Consider the following 13,902-nt stretch of genomic DNA (forward strand, 5'->3'; position numbering starts at 1 on the left):
AAAACACAAAGAAGAAAGTAAGAAGTTTACATTTGAAACAAAACAGGTGCAAGTCAGGAAAGAGAAATCCCATTGCAAACAACAGCTATTATACAAGTCCACCTGTGGAGTCCATTAACCCCACAGATCTCATCTGAGAATATGTCCAATATGCCAACATTTTATCAGTGGAGGACTGCTCAGAGTTCAGATCTCAGCAACATTTTAATCTGATCCAGACCAGAGCAGGCGCTTTCTAAACAGGGTTCCATTTACTCACCTCATCAGGGTTTTCACTGGTGATTCTAGCAGCAATGACATGGCCTCTGGGGACTGGGATATTCGCAGGGCTCTCAAAGCAGATGGGTGTATCAGCCCATGGTGACTCTCCGTACAGCACTCGGATGTCTTTTATTCTGTGCAAGGGGACACCCATTGCAATCTGCACAAGTGCCCAGCAGAAAAAGGAGACAAAGGAGACGGGGCTTGGAGTCTTCTAAATTAGCTTTGAAATGAGGCTTCAGCATGACAATTAGAGCCAATCAGTGGGACTGGCTGGCTCAGGTAAACAGGAAAGGGACAAGGAGCCTTTCACCATCTAGGTCCCCAGTTCAAATCCAACCCCTTCTGGAGGAATCGAAGGGAGCAGCTATCTGATGGCTGGTCAGAGCCCTGTGTGAAATGACCTTAAGAGCAGTCATCCCATAACTGGTCACTTTGTGGACATATTTTTGAGGTGCTCAGGACTGATGGGCATGGAGACCAAATGTCCCTGTCACTCCTAGAGATGGCTCCTCCGGGTTGAGAGCGAGACATCACACAGGGCCTTGGTCTGCTGCTGCCCATGTTCTACCTCTTGATGAAGAGAGAAATTCCTTCTCCCAGGCTGCCAATCTGGTACCTTTCACAAGCTCCAAACTCACACACAACATGTGGCTCAAACCAATGAGTGCCTCAGAGTCATTCATGTGCTGCAAAACTTTAAGAAAAGCAACAGTAGGAAAAAATGGTATGTCGGCAAATTTCAAATACCTGTAGCTGAGCTGCAGGTAAGTTCACATCAGCAATCATTTCTGTGCAAGGATGTTCTACTTGCAGGCGGGGATTTAACTCCAGAAAGTGGAAGCCCCCATCTTCACTATAGAGGTATTCGACTGTCCCTGCACTCACATAGCCCACCATCTTTGCAAGGCGTACTGCGCACTGAAAACACAACACAAACAGATCTGGCTTTTGTGACGCTAGCTCCTGCTAGTCCACAACTGCAGAGCACTTTGCCTGGTGTTCAGAGTCTATTAAGTGCATGTTTCTGACATGCCCCTCATGCAATATTTCCAGGACACTACATGAAATTGGGGAAAGACAAATGCTGCAGCAATACAAATAAATAGGGGAAAAAGCATCAGCCCAAGAGGGAGAATGAATTTGTACGTTAAAACTGTAAAGCAAATTTACAACCGTGATCCATTAAGTTACGCAGCTTTAGTGTGCAGCGGGTAACTGTGAGCCACACAGTGCAGCACAGAAACATGGAAGCAATAGGAGTCATTAGCAGATGGGACAAGAGAGTAACCTGGGGACTGAGGAATAAAAGTCACTATCTTGTTAGTTAAGCCATGTCAAGTTTGCAAGAACCAAGACTTTAAAGTTCAGCCTGCTACTTAATTATGTGCTTAATATGGGAGAGGTAATGTAGAGCTACCAAACTCTACAGTCTACAGCAACCAGAGGTGGATAGTGGCAGCTAGAAAAAAATCTCAAGCAGAGAATCAAAATCATAGACCAAAAATGCTAGTTAAGTTAAACAAACCTCCCCACCTTAAGAGTCACTTATTCAACTGAAATGTTAGTAAGCATGGGGGTTGTTTGTTTTTCTGTGTGTACACAGTGCCCAGCACAATGGAGACCTGGCCCTTGACTGGGGACCTTGGTGGCTACTATAATGCAAATACTCAAACAAGAAGTGTACTGCAGGAAGGTGATGACACAGACAAGATCACATTAGTCACACAAGAGGTCCCAGAGGCTTGCGAAGTAAGGAACACTCACATGATTAAGGGCTAGACCCTTAGATCAGAGCTCCCTCTAGAAAGGGAAGGTGGTCATGGCTCCCAGGCTGAGAACCCCCGGTTCGAGGAGATTGTGGAAGGGATACAAGAATTAACTTGCTGGACACTCCTGAGCAGGGCCATAACCAGGGCGGGGCGAGCAGGGCAGCCACCCAGGGTGCAAAGCCAGGGGGGCGGAAAAGTGGGGTGGAAATAGGTGACACGTGAAGTCCCGCACTGCAGGGCTTGTGGAGGAAGCACCACCTTCAGCCCCTGACTCACCTCAATGGGCCACCCAGCCTGTCTGGGTTTGGGGCACAACCAAAAACTGGTGCGGGGGAGGGGAAGTGTAACACTGTGTGTGTCCCATCTCCCCACCCAAACGTCACCTCTGGAGGGGGGTGTGTGTGTGGGGAGGGGGGGGGGAAATGATGAAAAAAGGCAGGGGACGCAAATATGTTTGCTCGCCCCAGGTGCTAAAATGCCTAGTTCTGGCTCTGCTCATCAGGCAACCTCTTGGGTTTGTGCTTTTAAAGCATTTGGCTGAAACGGAAGGGCTGTACACAGCATCTGAACAGTTCATCCTGGTGGTGTTCTACTTACAGCTGGAGTGCGAGTTCTCTGTGGCTGGCATTGTCTCCTTTGTTATTTGTCTGTGCAGCACCTAGCACAACGGGGCCTTGCTCAGGGTTCCTAGGCATTACCGTAATACATGTAATCAAACTAGTAGTGAAAAGGTTCCTCTTCTCTAACATCCTTTCTCTCTGTGAGAGCCGCCTCAGCCTAGCCCACAGGAAAGACCCAGAATATCTACCTGCTCCATAAAGTCAAACACGGAGGGAGCTGCTACCATCACCGGTGCCTCTTCAATTATTTTCTGATGCCTGCGCTGTAGGGAGCAGTCGCGGCCGAACAACGAAACCGCGTTCCCGTACTGATCGGCAAGGACCTGCACCTCCAGGTGCCGGGCATGCTGGGCTAATTTCATCACAAAGATGGGTGACCCTGGGGCCTCGCTCTGTACCTGGAAGGGGAGGAGAAGAGCATGAGAAATGCATTCATGTGGTGGATCCAGGCTTGTATATTCCTTGACATTGATGACATGTGTAAACCCATCCTCCGTGGGGGAAATTCACTGCTGGGCAGAGGGCTGGCACCATACAAAATATCATTAATGTTCCCAACTCCTTCATGTATTGAGCTTTTTACATTTAAAAAAAATATAAGATTAGTGTTTGAACAGACGATAACTGTGCCCCCCAAAATATGCCTATAAAAAAATCAGTCAGAAAAACAGTGGGGAATGAGCGCTCTTCTATTAAATATTCTTTTAAAAGGAAAAAATAAAAATTCAGGATTGATGGGGAGGGGAAGGCCCTCCTCAGAGCTTCTGGAAGGGGGGACGGGCGGGAGTTAAAAAGGCAGGTATGTGTTCAGATGGGGGTGGAGGGAGGCATCCTCCTTGGTGCCTCTTACTTCTCTGAGGAGGCAAATTAAAAAGGTGGGATTTTGGGGTACAAACTCTCCTCAGAGTCTCTCACTTGTCTGAAGCAGCCAGTGAATTCCTCTGCGGTCTCTGCTTTCCGGATTCCTTTGCCACCGCCACCTTCTGAAGCTTTTATCATCACAGGATAGCCAATCCTCTCAGCTGCCTGAAGGAGGGAAAGGGCCAGGAATTTGAAGGGAAAGGTTTAGATGTTTCTGGGCCAAATGCAGCCCTGGAGTAAGTGGGTGCAGCACCCATCAAAGCCCACAGAGTCGGGTCCCCTCGCCATGGGGTTCAATTTGTCCAGAGAAAACACAACAGACATAGATGCACTCATCGAATTCCTCTCAATTTAACAGAGAGGGAGCTGGTGGCAGATCAGCTGCTTGGAGGGGTCCTCAGCTCTCAAAGAGCTCCCATTAGCTCTGATCCAAACCAGTCCCCATCTGCTGAACTTCAGGGCACCTCTATTTTGCACACCCTGTTGCAGGAGGTGAGGTGTGGTGAGAGTTTGGATCTGCCCTGGGGAGGAGAGCATTGTACTGGGTGGGAGTCTCGGCTCTGCTGGCTGTTAGGCATGTGACTGTCACTGCTGAAATTTATTTTTGTTTCTGTGACATGTGCTGGGAGCTAATAGCGCTGGTCAGGTCCCTTTCTATTACTATTAGGAATCCAAATTAAGAAAAAGATTAATAGATTCCCAGGGCAAAAGGGACCACTGTGATCATCTAATCTGACACCCTGTATGACACAGGCTACAGGACCTCCCCACAATCATTACTAAGGCAGAGCTTTTAGAAAACATCGAGTCTGGATTTAAAAATTCTCAGTGAAGTAGAATCCACCATGACCCTTAGTAAATTGTTCCAACGGTTAATTACTCTAATCATTAAAGCTTTACATCTTATTTCCAGTCTGAATTTGTCTAGCTTTAACTTCCAGCCATTGGATCATGTTATATCTTTCTCTGCTAGACTGAAGAGCCCATTATTCAATGTATGTTCGACATGTAGTTACTTATAGACTGTGATCAAGTCACCCCTTAATCCACTCTTTATTAAGCTAAATGATAGACTCAAGGAGCTTAGTCTATCATTAATCCTTTAATGATTCTTGTGGCTCCTCTCTGAATCCTCTCCAATATATAAACATCCTTTTTCAGCGTGGACACCAGAACCGGACATGGTATTCCAGCAGCGGTCACACCACTAACAATTACAGAGGTAAAATAACCTCTCTACTCTTACTCAAGATTCCCCATTTCATACATCCCAGGATCACATTAGCCCTTTTGGCCAGTGTCACACTGGGTGCTCATGTTTAACTGATTATCCATCTCCACCCCCTCGATCTTTTTCAGAGTCACTGCTTCCCAGGATAGAGTCCCCCCATCCTCTAGGTACAGCCTCCATTCTTTGTTTCCAGATGCATACATGTAGCCATATTAAAAGGCACATTATTTGCTTGCTCCAAGTTTACCAAGCAATCTGGATCACTCTGAATCAGCAACCTGCCATCTTCATTATTTAACACTCCCCCCAACGTGTGTCATCTGCAAGCTTTAGCACAGATGAATTTGTTTTCTTCCAGATCGTTGATAAAAAATGCTAAATAGGGCAAGGCCAAGGACTGATCCCTGCGGGATGCCATTGGAAACGCACCCAATGAATAATGATGATTCCCCATTGACAATTTCAAATAAAATGGGTTGAGCTGCTGTTGGCCAGGATCTTTACCTCCAGGCCTTCATCCACATCCTTTACACAGCCTTGTGCATAAGTCTCTAGGGAGACGCTGATTGTTCTCCGCTGCTCACAATCCTCCTCTGTCCATTCTGCCATGAGACCTACAGAATGAAACACTGACCTTAGAAGGCCTTAATGCAACAGAGGATCACATGGTTACAGAGGGACCTCGCTAATTCATTCTCTTGCCTCGGAGACCCACAGCAAATGGCTGGATTCGGCAAGTTACTGAAGCTTCCTCACCAACAGCCCAGCCATAGGAACTACTATGAATCATATGGGAAAGCAAGCAGGGGTGCACAGTTTGTCTGAAGTAGCAGCCAGGCCTGATTTAGCAGGGACCAGCTGTATTCCCCAAAGCCTGGTTACACAGGAGAGCAGCTCTGAGCCAGAGACAAACATGCAGAGATCTCAGCGTTGCTATTACCAAGGTGTTTGGGTTTTGTTTTTTGTTTTTTAAATCATTCTGGCTCTTTTTTTAAACCCCATACAAATTGGGATCTGGCAGCCCTCCAGCAGTGAGGCAGCCAGGCATCTCACCGTGGCAGAGACCCGATTAGTATCTCAAGTCCAATAAACATTGAGCTGTCAAAAGCCACAAGGCTGTGGCTGAGCTGACACATGGACAGCAACACCTACAAATTCTCTCTGCCACCCACTTCCCTGTACTGGGAGAGTGATCAGGAAACAGGCTCAGGCACCCATCCCTAGAGAGCCGAAGCACAGACACAGACCAAACAAAAATAGAGGTGCCCAAGAGACAGAGGAGGGAAGAAAGAAAACAGTAAAGGTAAATACAATAAAATGAGAATGGCTAAGGCAGAAGGAGGAGGAGATTATGAATGGGAGAATTTGGACCAAAAAAAAAAAAAACCTGGATGAAAAACTACTTAGGAGGGTAAAAGCAACAGTAGAGGCCCAAGGAAGAAGAGATGCATCAAGACAGAGCAGGAGAACTGAAGATGAGGAAGAGAAAAAGGAAAGCAGTAAGGATTCACAAAACTCCTGTTTATATAGCAACTAGAGGCAGCAATTTAATGGTGGATTGGCTGTTCCTGGCAGGCAGAAAAGGGAGCACTTAAATGTGCCTGGGCAGAGGAGGGGTGACACCCCACCCAAGATCTGGCTCCTCTGGCTAGGAGGAGCCTCACTTTTTCCCTTCTGTAATAAGTTTGACAGAAAGCACCCAAATAAATCTGACACAAGCCAAGTTCAGACAAAGCATTTCTCGTCAGAAGGCATTCTTACCACTTCCGCTCCATGGCAATGTGGGGACCTGGACAGTCTGGGCTACAATGGTGGAAGCCACTTTATCTCCCAAAGCCCACATGGCTTCACTGGGAGGACCTTAAAGCCAGCAGGAAACAAAAACATGCGGAGGTCAGTGCCTCAAACTCCCAGAATCAGCGGGTCCTTTTCAAAGGGAGGCAAAGAACTCCATATCCCACCCACCCTCCACCTGCATCAAATACAACTGAGTAAAAGCACACGTTACGAGGAATGTTACTGGGAAGTCTCCATGAACCCTGGCTTGAGAGCTCCTACATTAGAAGGCTGGCGTGTAGGGCCAATACACACAGACGCCACACTCAGAAATAGTGGTGCCCACCAGAAGCCAAGGACACCGACACATTTGCTAACTCAGTGTACATGACCCCCTTAGACAATGGTGGGTTTTGCTGGTTTAAGCGGAGGGCTGCACTGAGGAAAATAAGCAAGACCCCTACCTAGGAAAGCCACCCCATGTTTCTGCAACAGCTCTGGAAGCTTAGGGTTTTCAGAAGCATGGCCCCAGCCAGCCCACACGGCCTGTGATGAAAGAAAGGCAGTGAGTATGAGGGGATAGCTGTCCGCACAAGTGTCCTCCCATCTTTCACTCACAGCATCCTGCACTGCCCTCTAATAGAGACAGGCGCAGATCAACAGCATGGATCCCAACACCCTCAAACTTCAAAGTCCTAACTACAGCTTTGGCCTCTCTCTACACTCCACTTGCTCCCCTCCAACAGTAACCCAGGCTATTAGTTACAGTCTTTAAAAGGCCTAAGTGGTCAGGGAGCCATTTACCTGAGGGTCCACCCCTCCCACTGTGTCTGTCATGGTGGTAACCATCGGTGGGCGCTCTTGTTCTCAGTTTCTCAAAGGATGGAGCCATGGTACTCTAAACAGAGGGGCCACCTAGCCCGGTGGCACCTTCCTCCTCATGCCACGGTGCCAAAGTGGCACCTCTGAGCGCACAGACTAAAGTATGGGTCTGCTCTGGGCGTTGAAGGTCATTTGTGTAACAGAAAGAGCGGGGATGCTTCCAGAGCCATTTCTGTTTGTAACTTAGCCAGGAGACACCCCCCCATCTGCTGCCATAATGCCGGTCACTACAAATAATTACCCCACAAATCAGGAGCCAGAGCATCAGCTCTGCAGACACATTCCATTCTCTCTTGTTGCCCACTGAAGCCAACAGGAATCTTTCCCTCAATTTGCACAGGCACTGGCAGGCCCTAAGATCTCCGGCTGTCCCCCCAGAATTACCTGCCTAATGCCAGGACCCATTTCCAGACCTCAAATGTGCCCCGGAGGATTCCTAAGCTTCAGGTTCATAACTTTTGTGTGACCATCCCTAGTCCATGAAGACCAACCCCCTGTGCGCTGCTTGTACCTGCACCGGAATCCTCTTGGAAATATCCACAATCAGCTCTACGTTGGCATAGTTGTTGTTGTTGGCTCCCCCAGGGACGGGCACATAGTGATCAGCCATTTTGATGTACTCTGGAAGAGAAAGCCCATTAATGGTAGTGTACAGAGGGCTGGTCGGGGTGGGAACATGCATAGCAAACTGACTGCATGTGAGTTGACAACTTCAGCTCCTATTATGGCCACTCCCCCAGGGAACTGCAGCCATGACAAGCTTGCACACATCACTGTATATTGCAAAGCAACCACAGTTCTAGAACCCAAGGGAGATTGGAGGGCAGGGGGAAGAGGCTAAATCTATCAGTGGGTCTGATCCTATAGTCCATGCAAGGAGAAACTCTCACTGAAAACACTGGGAGATGTCCTGGCTTGTAATTGAAGGCGCTTGTGCAGAACGGCCTCTGACTAAAACCAATCAATACATAACTTCCCAGATGAGTGTTGAGGAGAGAACAAAGAGGCAGCAGTGCTGGCACCTATCAGGGGATATTTGCAATAGGTACCGCAAGGAAAGAGGGGACACAAATGTTAGATATTGGTTAGATTTTTATGGATCTAGGACTTACCTGCATTTGCTTTAAGATCTTCAGGTGTAACCATGACAACAAATCGAATTGCTCGCTCATTTCTGAACATTTCATAGGCCCACCTGCGGATGGAGCGCATGCACTTCACAGCAGCAATGCCATTATTTGCTATCAGAACCTGGAAGCAAGAGGCAGAAAGGAACACAAGGGTCAGAGGCAGGAGTTTGGATCTGACTGGGCTCAAACCAGCAAAAGGCAGAGAGCCCCTTCATTTCCCCTGAAAACAGAGACAAGGGCACACAGAACCTTGCAGGATCCGGCCCTAAAGCTCCAGATATGGGAACTGTAAAAAGGCTGGTACCTTATTTCAAAATTCTGCCAAGACACCAAAATTGCAGACTTTAGATCACTGGAAAGGAGTTACGTAGTAACATGTACGTTGGTTATTACACACACAGTAGTGTTATTAGCGTGAGAATTCCATGGCCGTAGAGAGAGCAGAATACCAGAATACAGGGACAGACACATTATAACAGCCTAGACAGCTCACAATAGCTCCTTTCCAAGAGCTGAATTTCTCCAGATGAAGGAAGCATTAGGCTAGTTACCATTTCTACACAAGTGAGAGAAAGCTGAAATACGAGGTCAAATTCTGCTCTCGGTTACTCCACTGAAGTAGTTGTTATTCCAGATTTATTCCCGGCACAAAAGAGATCAGAATCTGGCCCGATGTCTGCAATACAATTCATAAACACCCTGAAATGGAGAGGGACTCTCAGCCACTCACTGACAATTAATTGCAATGTCTGTTCTCATCAAATTAAACCAGTTCAGGAGCGGGCTGCCTGTGAATGCTAAAGTTGAGACTAGATCAGTGTTTCTAACAAACACTGTTTCTCAGAGCTGTGACTTGGCTGCCAGTCTTCATGATGTCGAGTCTTAGCCAAAAAGCTTTACTTTTGGGATGGTGGGAAATAATTTTGACTTAGAACAACAACTTGGCTGATTCCAGCGTAACACAAGGCATTGCTCAGCCCTGGGCATGGGAAGGAATAAGATACCTCACAAAGCTCTGCAGAAACCCTTTCTCTTGAGTACTGAGAGCGCAGCACTGACTGGTTTCAACAGGCAGCACCCTCTAGAAAAGGTGTTGGATGCAATATAGGAAGTCAAGAGTTGGCGTTTACAATGAAAAGAAAAAGTAAAGAACCTTCAGGCAATCAGCAAGGACAAGGGAGAAATGGGTTTTCACACAGGGAGGAAAGAAATAAGCAAAAAACTGCATATAGGAGACACCTCTAAGAAGTTCCAAAGAGTTTTCTATTTGTAGGGTCCATTTTGATGCTTAATGGTGCTTTGACATAACCAACCTATGTTAATATCCTAGGAACCTCCATGCCAGGAGCCTACAGAATATAAGAACTGTTCAGGAAACCAGTATCCCAACTGCAAAGAGAGCTAGGAAGCCAGACGTCCCCACGAGCACGCGCTGGGCTGGGCTAGGCTAAGGGCAAGGTACCTTTTCAATAATGCGGTTCCCTCCAAACCGAGTCACAAACTCAGCAGGTGAGGCGACGGTGAAATCCCTCTGGAGATCCAGTTTCTTCTGCTCTCGGCCTCTCTTGACCAGGTGCAGCCCTGACATGCTAGGCCTGAATCAGGTACAAAAAAACACTGGCGTTTAAAAAAATCATCATCAAAGCAAGGCTGCTATCTAGATACGCCAACAGTTCAGAAGGGCAGAGTCAGATTGATGTCTAGCTTAGGACTCTGAGAAGGAATGAATTTGGCAAGCCATGCAACAGCCTAAAACTTAAGATGAAAAACAAACCATCACAGTAATACCAAGGGTCTCAAAGCAATGAACAGCCATCAGTTAACCCGTACACCCCCAACAAGGTAAATACAGGATATAAAGGATTGCTTTACCAATATGTAGACTCTTCTGAGACAGAGCACAGAAGCTGTTTAAAACAGTACCCTGCACAAAGGGTGAAGGAGAACACTATTCAATTGAGAGACATGGGAGCAGTAAATTTAGGTAAGCGAAATGTAATTCTTCAGGGCTGAATCCCATACTCTTATGCAAAATAACAGGATATCTTTAATGATGCCAAGTGCCCAAGCCCTTGGCTATGTGTCACGGATTTCAAAACCAATGATAAAAGGCAATTGTGATGCTAGGAAAGATGTTCTGTTTCTACATAGATACCATAAGAGAGGCTGAGAGCCATCCTGGTGTTTGCATTTCAGACCACAGACGTGCACACAGCCAAAATCACTGGGGAATTTCAGGACTGTTGACGGACGAGACTGTGTGTGTGTGTGCGCGTGTGCGCGCACACACACCACATCAGGATAACGACAGTGCCATGACAAATACTAATCTGCTTCCTGCCTGACAAAGATTCACAGATCACACATCGCTGGCAACGTGCCAATGCTCTGCTCATAAGCAGGAGAAACAGGAAGAACCCAGTGGTGACAAAATGTAGAGTCCACTCAACAATCGACAGAAAGAGCCAAGTCCCTTGCCAAACTTCATAGGCTTATTAAAAACACACACACACACACACACACACCCCCCACGGAGGGTGCTGAGGCAACCTTTGTCAATTAACTGAACTCCATGGGGGAAAGAGTCATTTCCGGGTAGGAAAGCATTCTGTTTCCATTGCCAGGTTTGGCATGAAGTTCAGTTAGCACAGTTACATAGCAAGATCTCTCCGGATCCCAGATGCCATCACGTGTCCATCCCACCCCCATCCAGGATATGCATTAGCATTTGAGGCTTCTGTAGCTTCAAGACAGATTCAGCACTTGGCTTAACAGGTCAAGTCTTCAGAGGCAAATCTTGCCCCCTACCCCCAGGGGCAGGTCTACCCGTTTCGCTGCCCCAAGCATGGCAGCACACAGCGGGGGGCGCTCTGCCGGTCACCGGTCCTGCAGCTCCGGTGGACCTCCCACAGGCGTGCCTGCGGATACTCCACCGAAGCCACGGGACCAGCGGACCCTCCGCAGGCACGCCTGCGGGAGGTCCACCAGAACTGACTGCCACCCTCCTGGCGACCGGCAGAGCGCCCCTGGCGGCATGCTGCCCCAAGCACGCGCTTGGTGTGCTAGGGCCTGGAGCCGCCCCTGCCTGCCCCACACACTCCATACCTCTAACTTGGCAGGAACAGAAGGCAGTGGAACCAGTACAGTTATCCTGCACAGGCAGGTGGAGGGAAGGCAATTTATAGGGAACTCACGCAGAGGCACGGGAACACACATCTGTAGGCATTTCCCTCCCCCTAACAGGTGTGTGTGGGGAGGGGGGGGGAGTTTGAGAGGTGAGCTGGAGAGATGCATGGCTAGCTGTTTCCTTTTTCACAGAGCAGTCAACTTCACTCCCCGTCCCGCTCTCTGCACCTCCATGATACTCCCCCTGCAGACAGGCTCCCAATCTCTCAGGCTACGCACAGCATCTGGAATTTGGCTAGTCCCAAGCAGGGGCCTGATCTTTGACTCCTGTTCCTTAGGCAGGAGAACAGTCAAAGTTCCACAGGTTTGAGAACACAGACCTCTCAAGTGAGCACAACCTAAGCTTTCAGTTAAAAAAAAAAAAAGAAGGACAGGTTAGGCCTGTATTAGAGGCCAACAACTGGCTCTCCAAAGAGGGAAAGGAAAAGCTAGCGGCTTAAACTGCTTCATTTTTTGTGATCAATACTGTGTGTGTTACGATCGTTCAATGAGCTGGGAAAACTTCAAAACTAGGATCCACCCAGATCCTCTGCTGGCCAGGCCTGGTGCAGACCACAACACACCCACATCCAGCACGCGGGGTTGAGATTCACTCTCATACAGTTGCATCTTGTAACTGAAGTGGACCACCACTGGTCACTGAATAAATCTGGAGCTGCCTTGGATGGGGGTGGTGAAGCACATGGGCCAGGGGAGCACTGATGCAAACAGGAGATACTGAACTCACTGTGTGCCTTATGTGACAGAATTCCAGCCACACTGAAATACTTCCCAGGCACAGCATGGCTGCTGGAGGAGCTTCCTTTGTCTACAAATGTTGTTTCCACTCTGTTCCGCTGTGAGTTTGGAGTTTAAAATTTTGCTTTGGTTTAGATACTGTGCTGCTCTGTGTGGAGGGGAGGTGTGATGTTAGCATTGGTACTACAGTACCAGTACAGGTCATAATGGAGAACAGAGCCCTGTTGTGTAAGATACTGGCCCTACACCAAAGAGTTTACACTCTAAACCAGGGATGGGCAAACTATGGCCCGTGGGCCGGATCCGGCCCTTCAGGGCTTTGGATCCGGCCCGTGGGATTACCCCTGGTGGTGCTGCGGGCCCGGCGCTGCTCTCAGAAGCAGCCCCCGGGCCGGGAGGCAAAGGGCTCCATGTGCGCACGCAGAGCCCTCTGCCCCCGCCCCCCCAGGGGCCGCAGCACTTCCTGGAGTGGCGTGGGGACAGGGCAGGCATGCAGGGAGCCTGCCCTGGCCCTGGTGTGCGCCACTGCCACCCCGGAGCCACTTTAGGTAAGTGGCACCGGGCTGGAGCTCAAACCCCTCCTGCCCCCCGCCCCCCAACTTCCTGCCCTAAGCCCTCTGCCTGTACCTCGCACCCCTCCTGCACCCAACTCCCTGCCCTGAGCCCCTTTCTGCACTCCTGTGCATTCCAACCACCTGCCCTGAGCTCCCTGCTGCACCCTGCACCCCAACTCCCTGCCCTGAGCCCCATCCTGCACTCCGTACCCCTCCTGTACCCCAACCCCCTTCCCTGAGCCCCCTCTTACACTCTGCACCCCTTCTCTGCCCCAATGCCTTGTCCTGAGCCCCTTCCTCCACATCCTGCACTCCACCCGCCCTGCCCTGGCCCTGCATACAATTTCCTCACCCAGATGTGGCCCTCGCCCCAAAAAGTTTGCCCACCCCTGCTCTAAACAGACAAAGGGTGAGAGGAAACGGGGTCCAGGTTACACAGCAGGTCAGTAGGAGAGCCAGGAATAGAAAGCAGGTCTCCCAGGGGCCAATGCCCTGTCTGCTTGACCAGTTTCTTGTGGGGGGCAACTTATGCAAAGGAGCCTGACACATAGTTAAGACAGGAACACGCAAAGCATGTCATCCAGAGAAGAGCTGCTTCTTCATTGCACCTAGAGCTGGTCAAAATTATTCTCTGTAAATAGTTCAATCAGCAAGTTTTAACAAACACTTTCAATTAAATTTTTCACAATTTTCTTCTGTGATTCAACCAGTTCTAAATATTCTGAACCTTTGTCTAGTATTCCAGCAATTACCACGCAGAGAAAATGCACATAAGGCCTCAGATATTAGAAATATAAGAGAAAATTTAAAATTACAGTGAAGCTTTTACACTAGGAGATTCAGATCCATTAAATCTCAGCCTTAACATCTGGAAAGCTATACGTGAACAAC

At 48.6% G+C, this 13,902-nt stretch overlaps 1 protein-coding gene across 8 annotated transcripts in view; it reads right to left on the reverse strand.

The window, feature by feature from the left end:
• ACACB (acetyl-CoA carboxylase beta) overlaps positions 1–13,902 on the reverse strand; it is a 75,888-nt gene that overhangs the window by 36,607 nt on the left and 25,379 nt on the right. For 7 of the 8 annotated variants that reach the window (XM_044989738.1, XM_044989739.1, XM_044989737.1 and 4 more), the window contains 10 exons: positions 9,996–10,128; positions 8,516–8,654; positions 7,915–8,024; positions 6,986–7,067; positions 6,507–6,605; positions 5,250–5,359; positions 3,569–3,679; positions 2,842–3,051; positions 1,012–1,182; positions 260–421 (listed from right to left, as the gene is read on the reverse strand). In XM_044989738.1, coding sequence (XP_044845673.1) covers positions 260–421; positions 1,012–1,182; positions 2,842–3,051; positions 3,569–3,679; positions 5,250–5,359; positions 6,507–6,605; positions 6,986–7,067; positions 7,915–8,024; positions 8,516–8,654; positions 9,996–10,128 — 1,327 coding nt within the window. Of the gene's footprint in view, positions 1–259; positions 422–1,011; positions 1,183–2,841; positions 3,052–3,568; positions 3,680–5,249; positions 5,360–6,506; positions 6,606–6,985; positions 7,068–7,914; positions 8,025–8,515; positions 8,655–9,995; positions 10,129–13,902 lie in introns of those variants that run through there. The other variant, XM_044989743.1, reaches the window with a different exon arrangement.

Source organism: Mauremys mutica, chromosome 16, assembly GCF_020497125.1.
Source record: "Mauremys mutica isolate MM-2020 ecotype Southern chromosome 16, ASM2049712v1, whole genome shotgun sequence".
In the NCBI taxonomy this organism is placed as follows: domain Eukaryota; kingdom Metazoa; phylum Chordata; order Testudines; family Geoemydidae; genus Mauremys; species Mauremys mutica.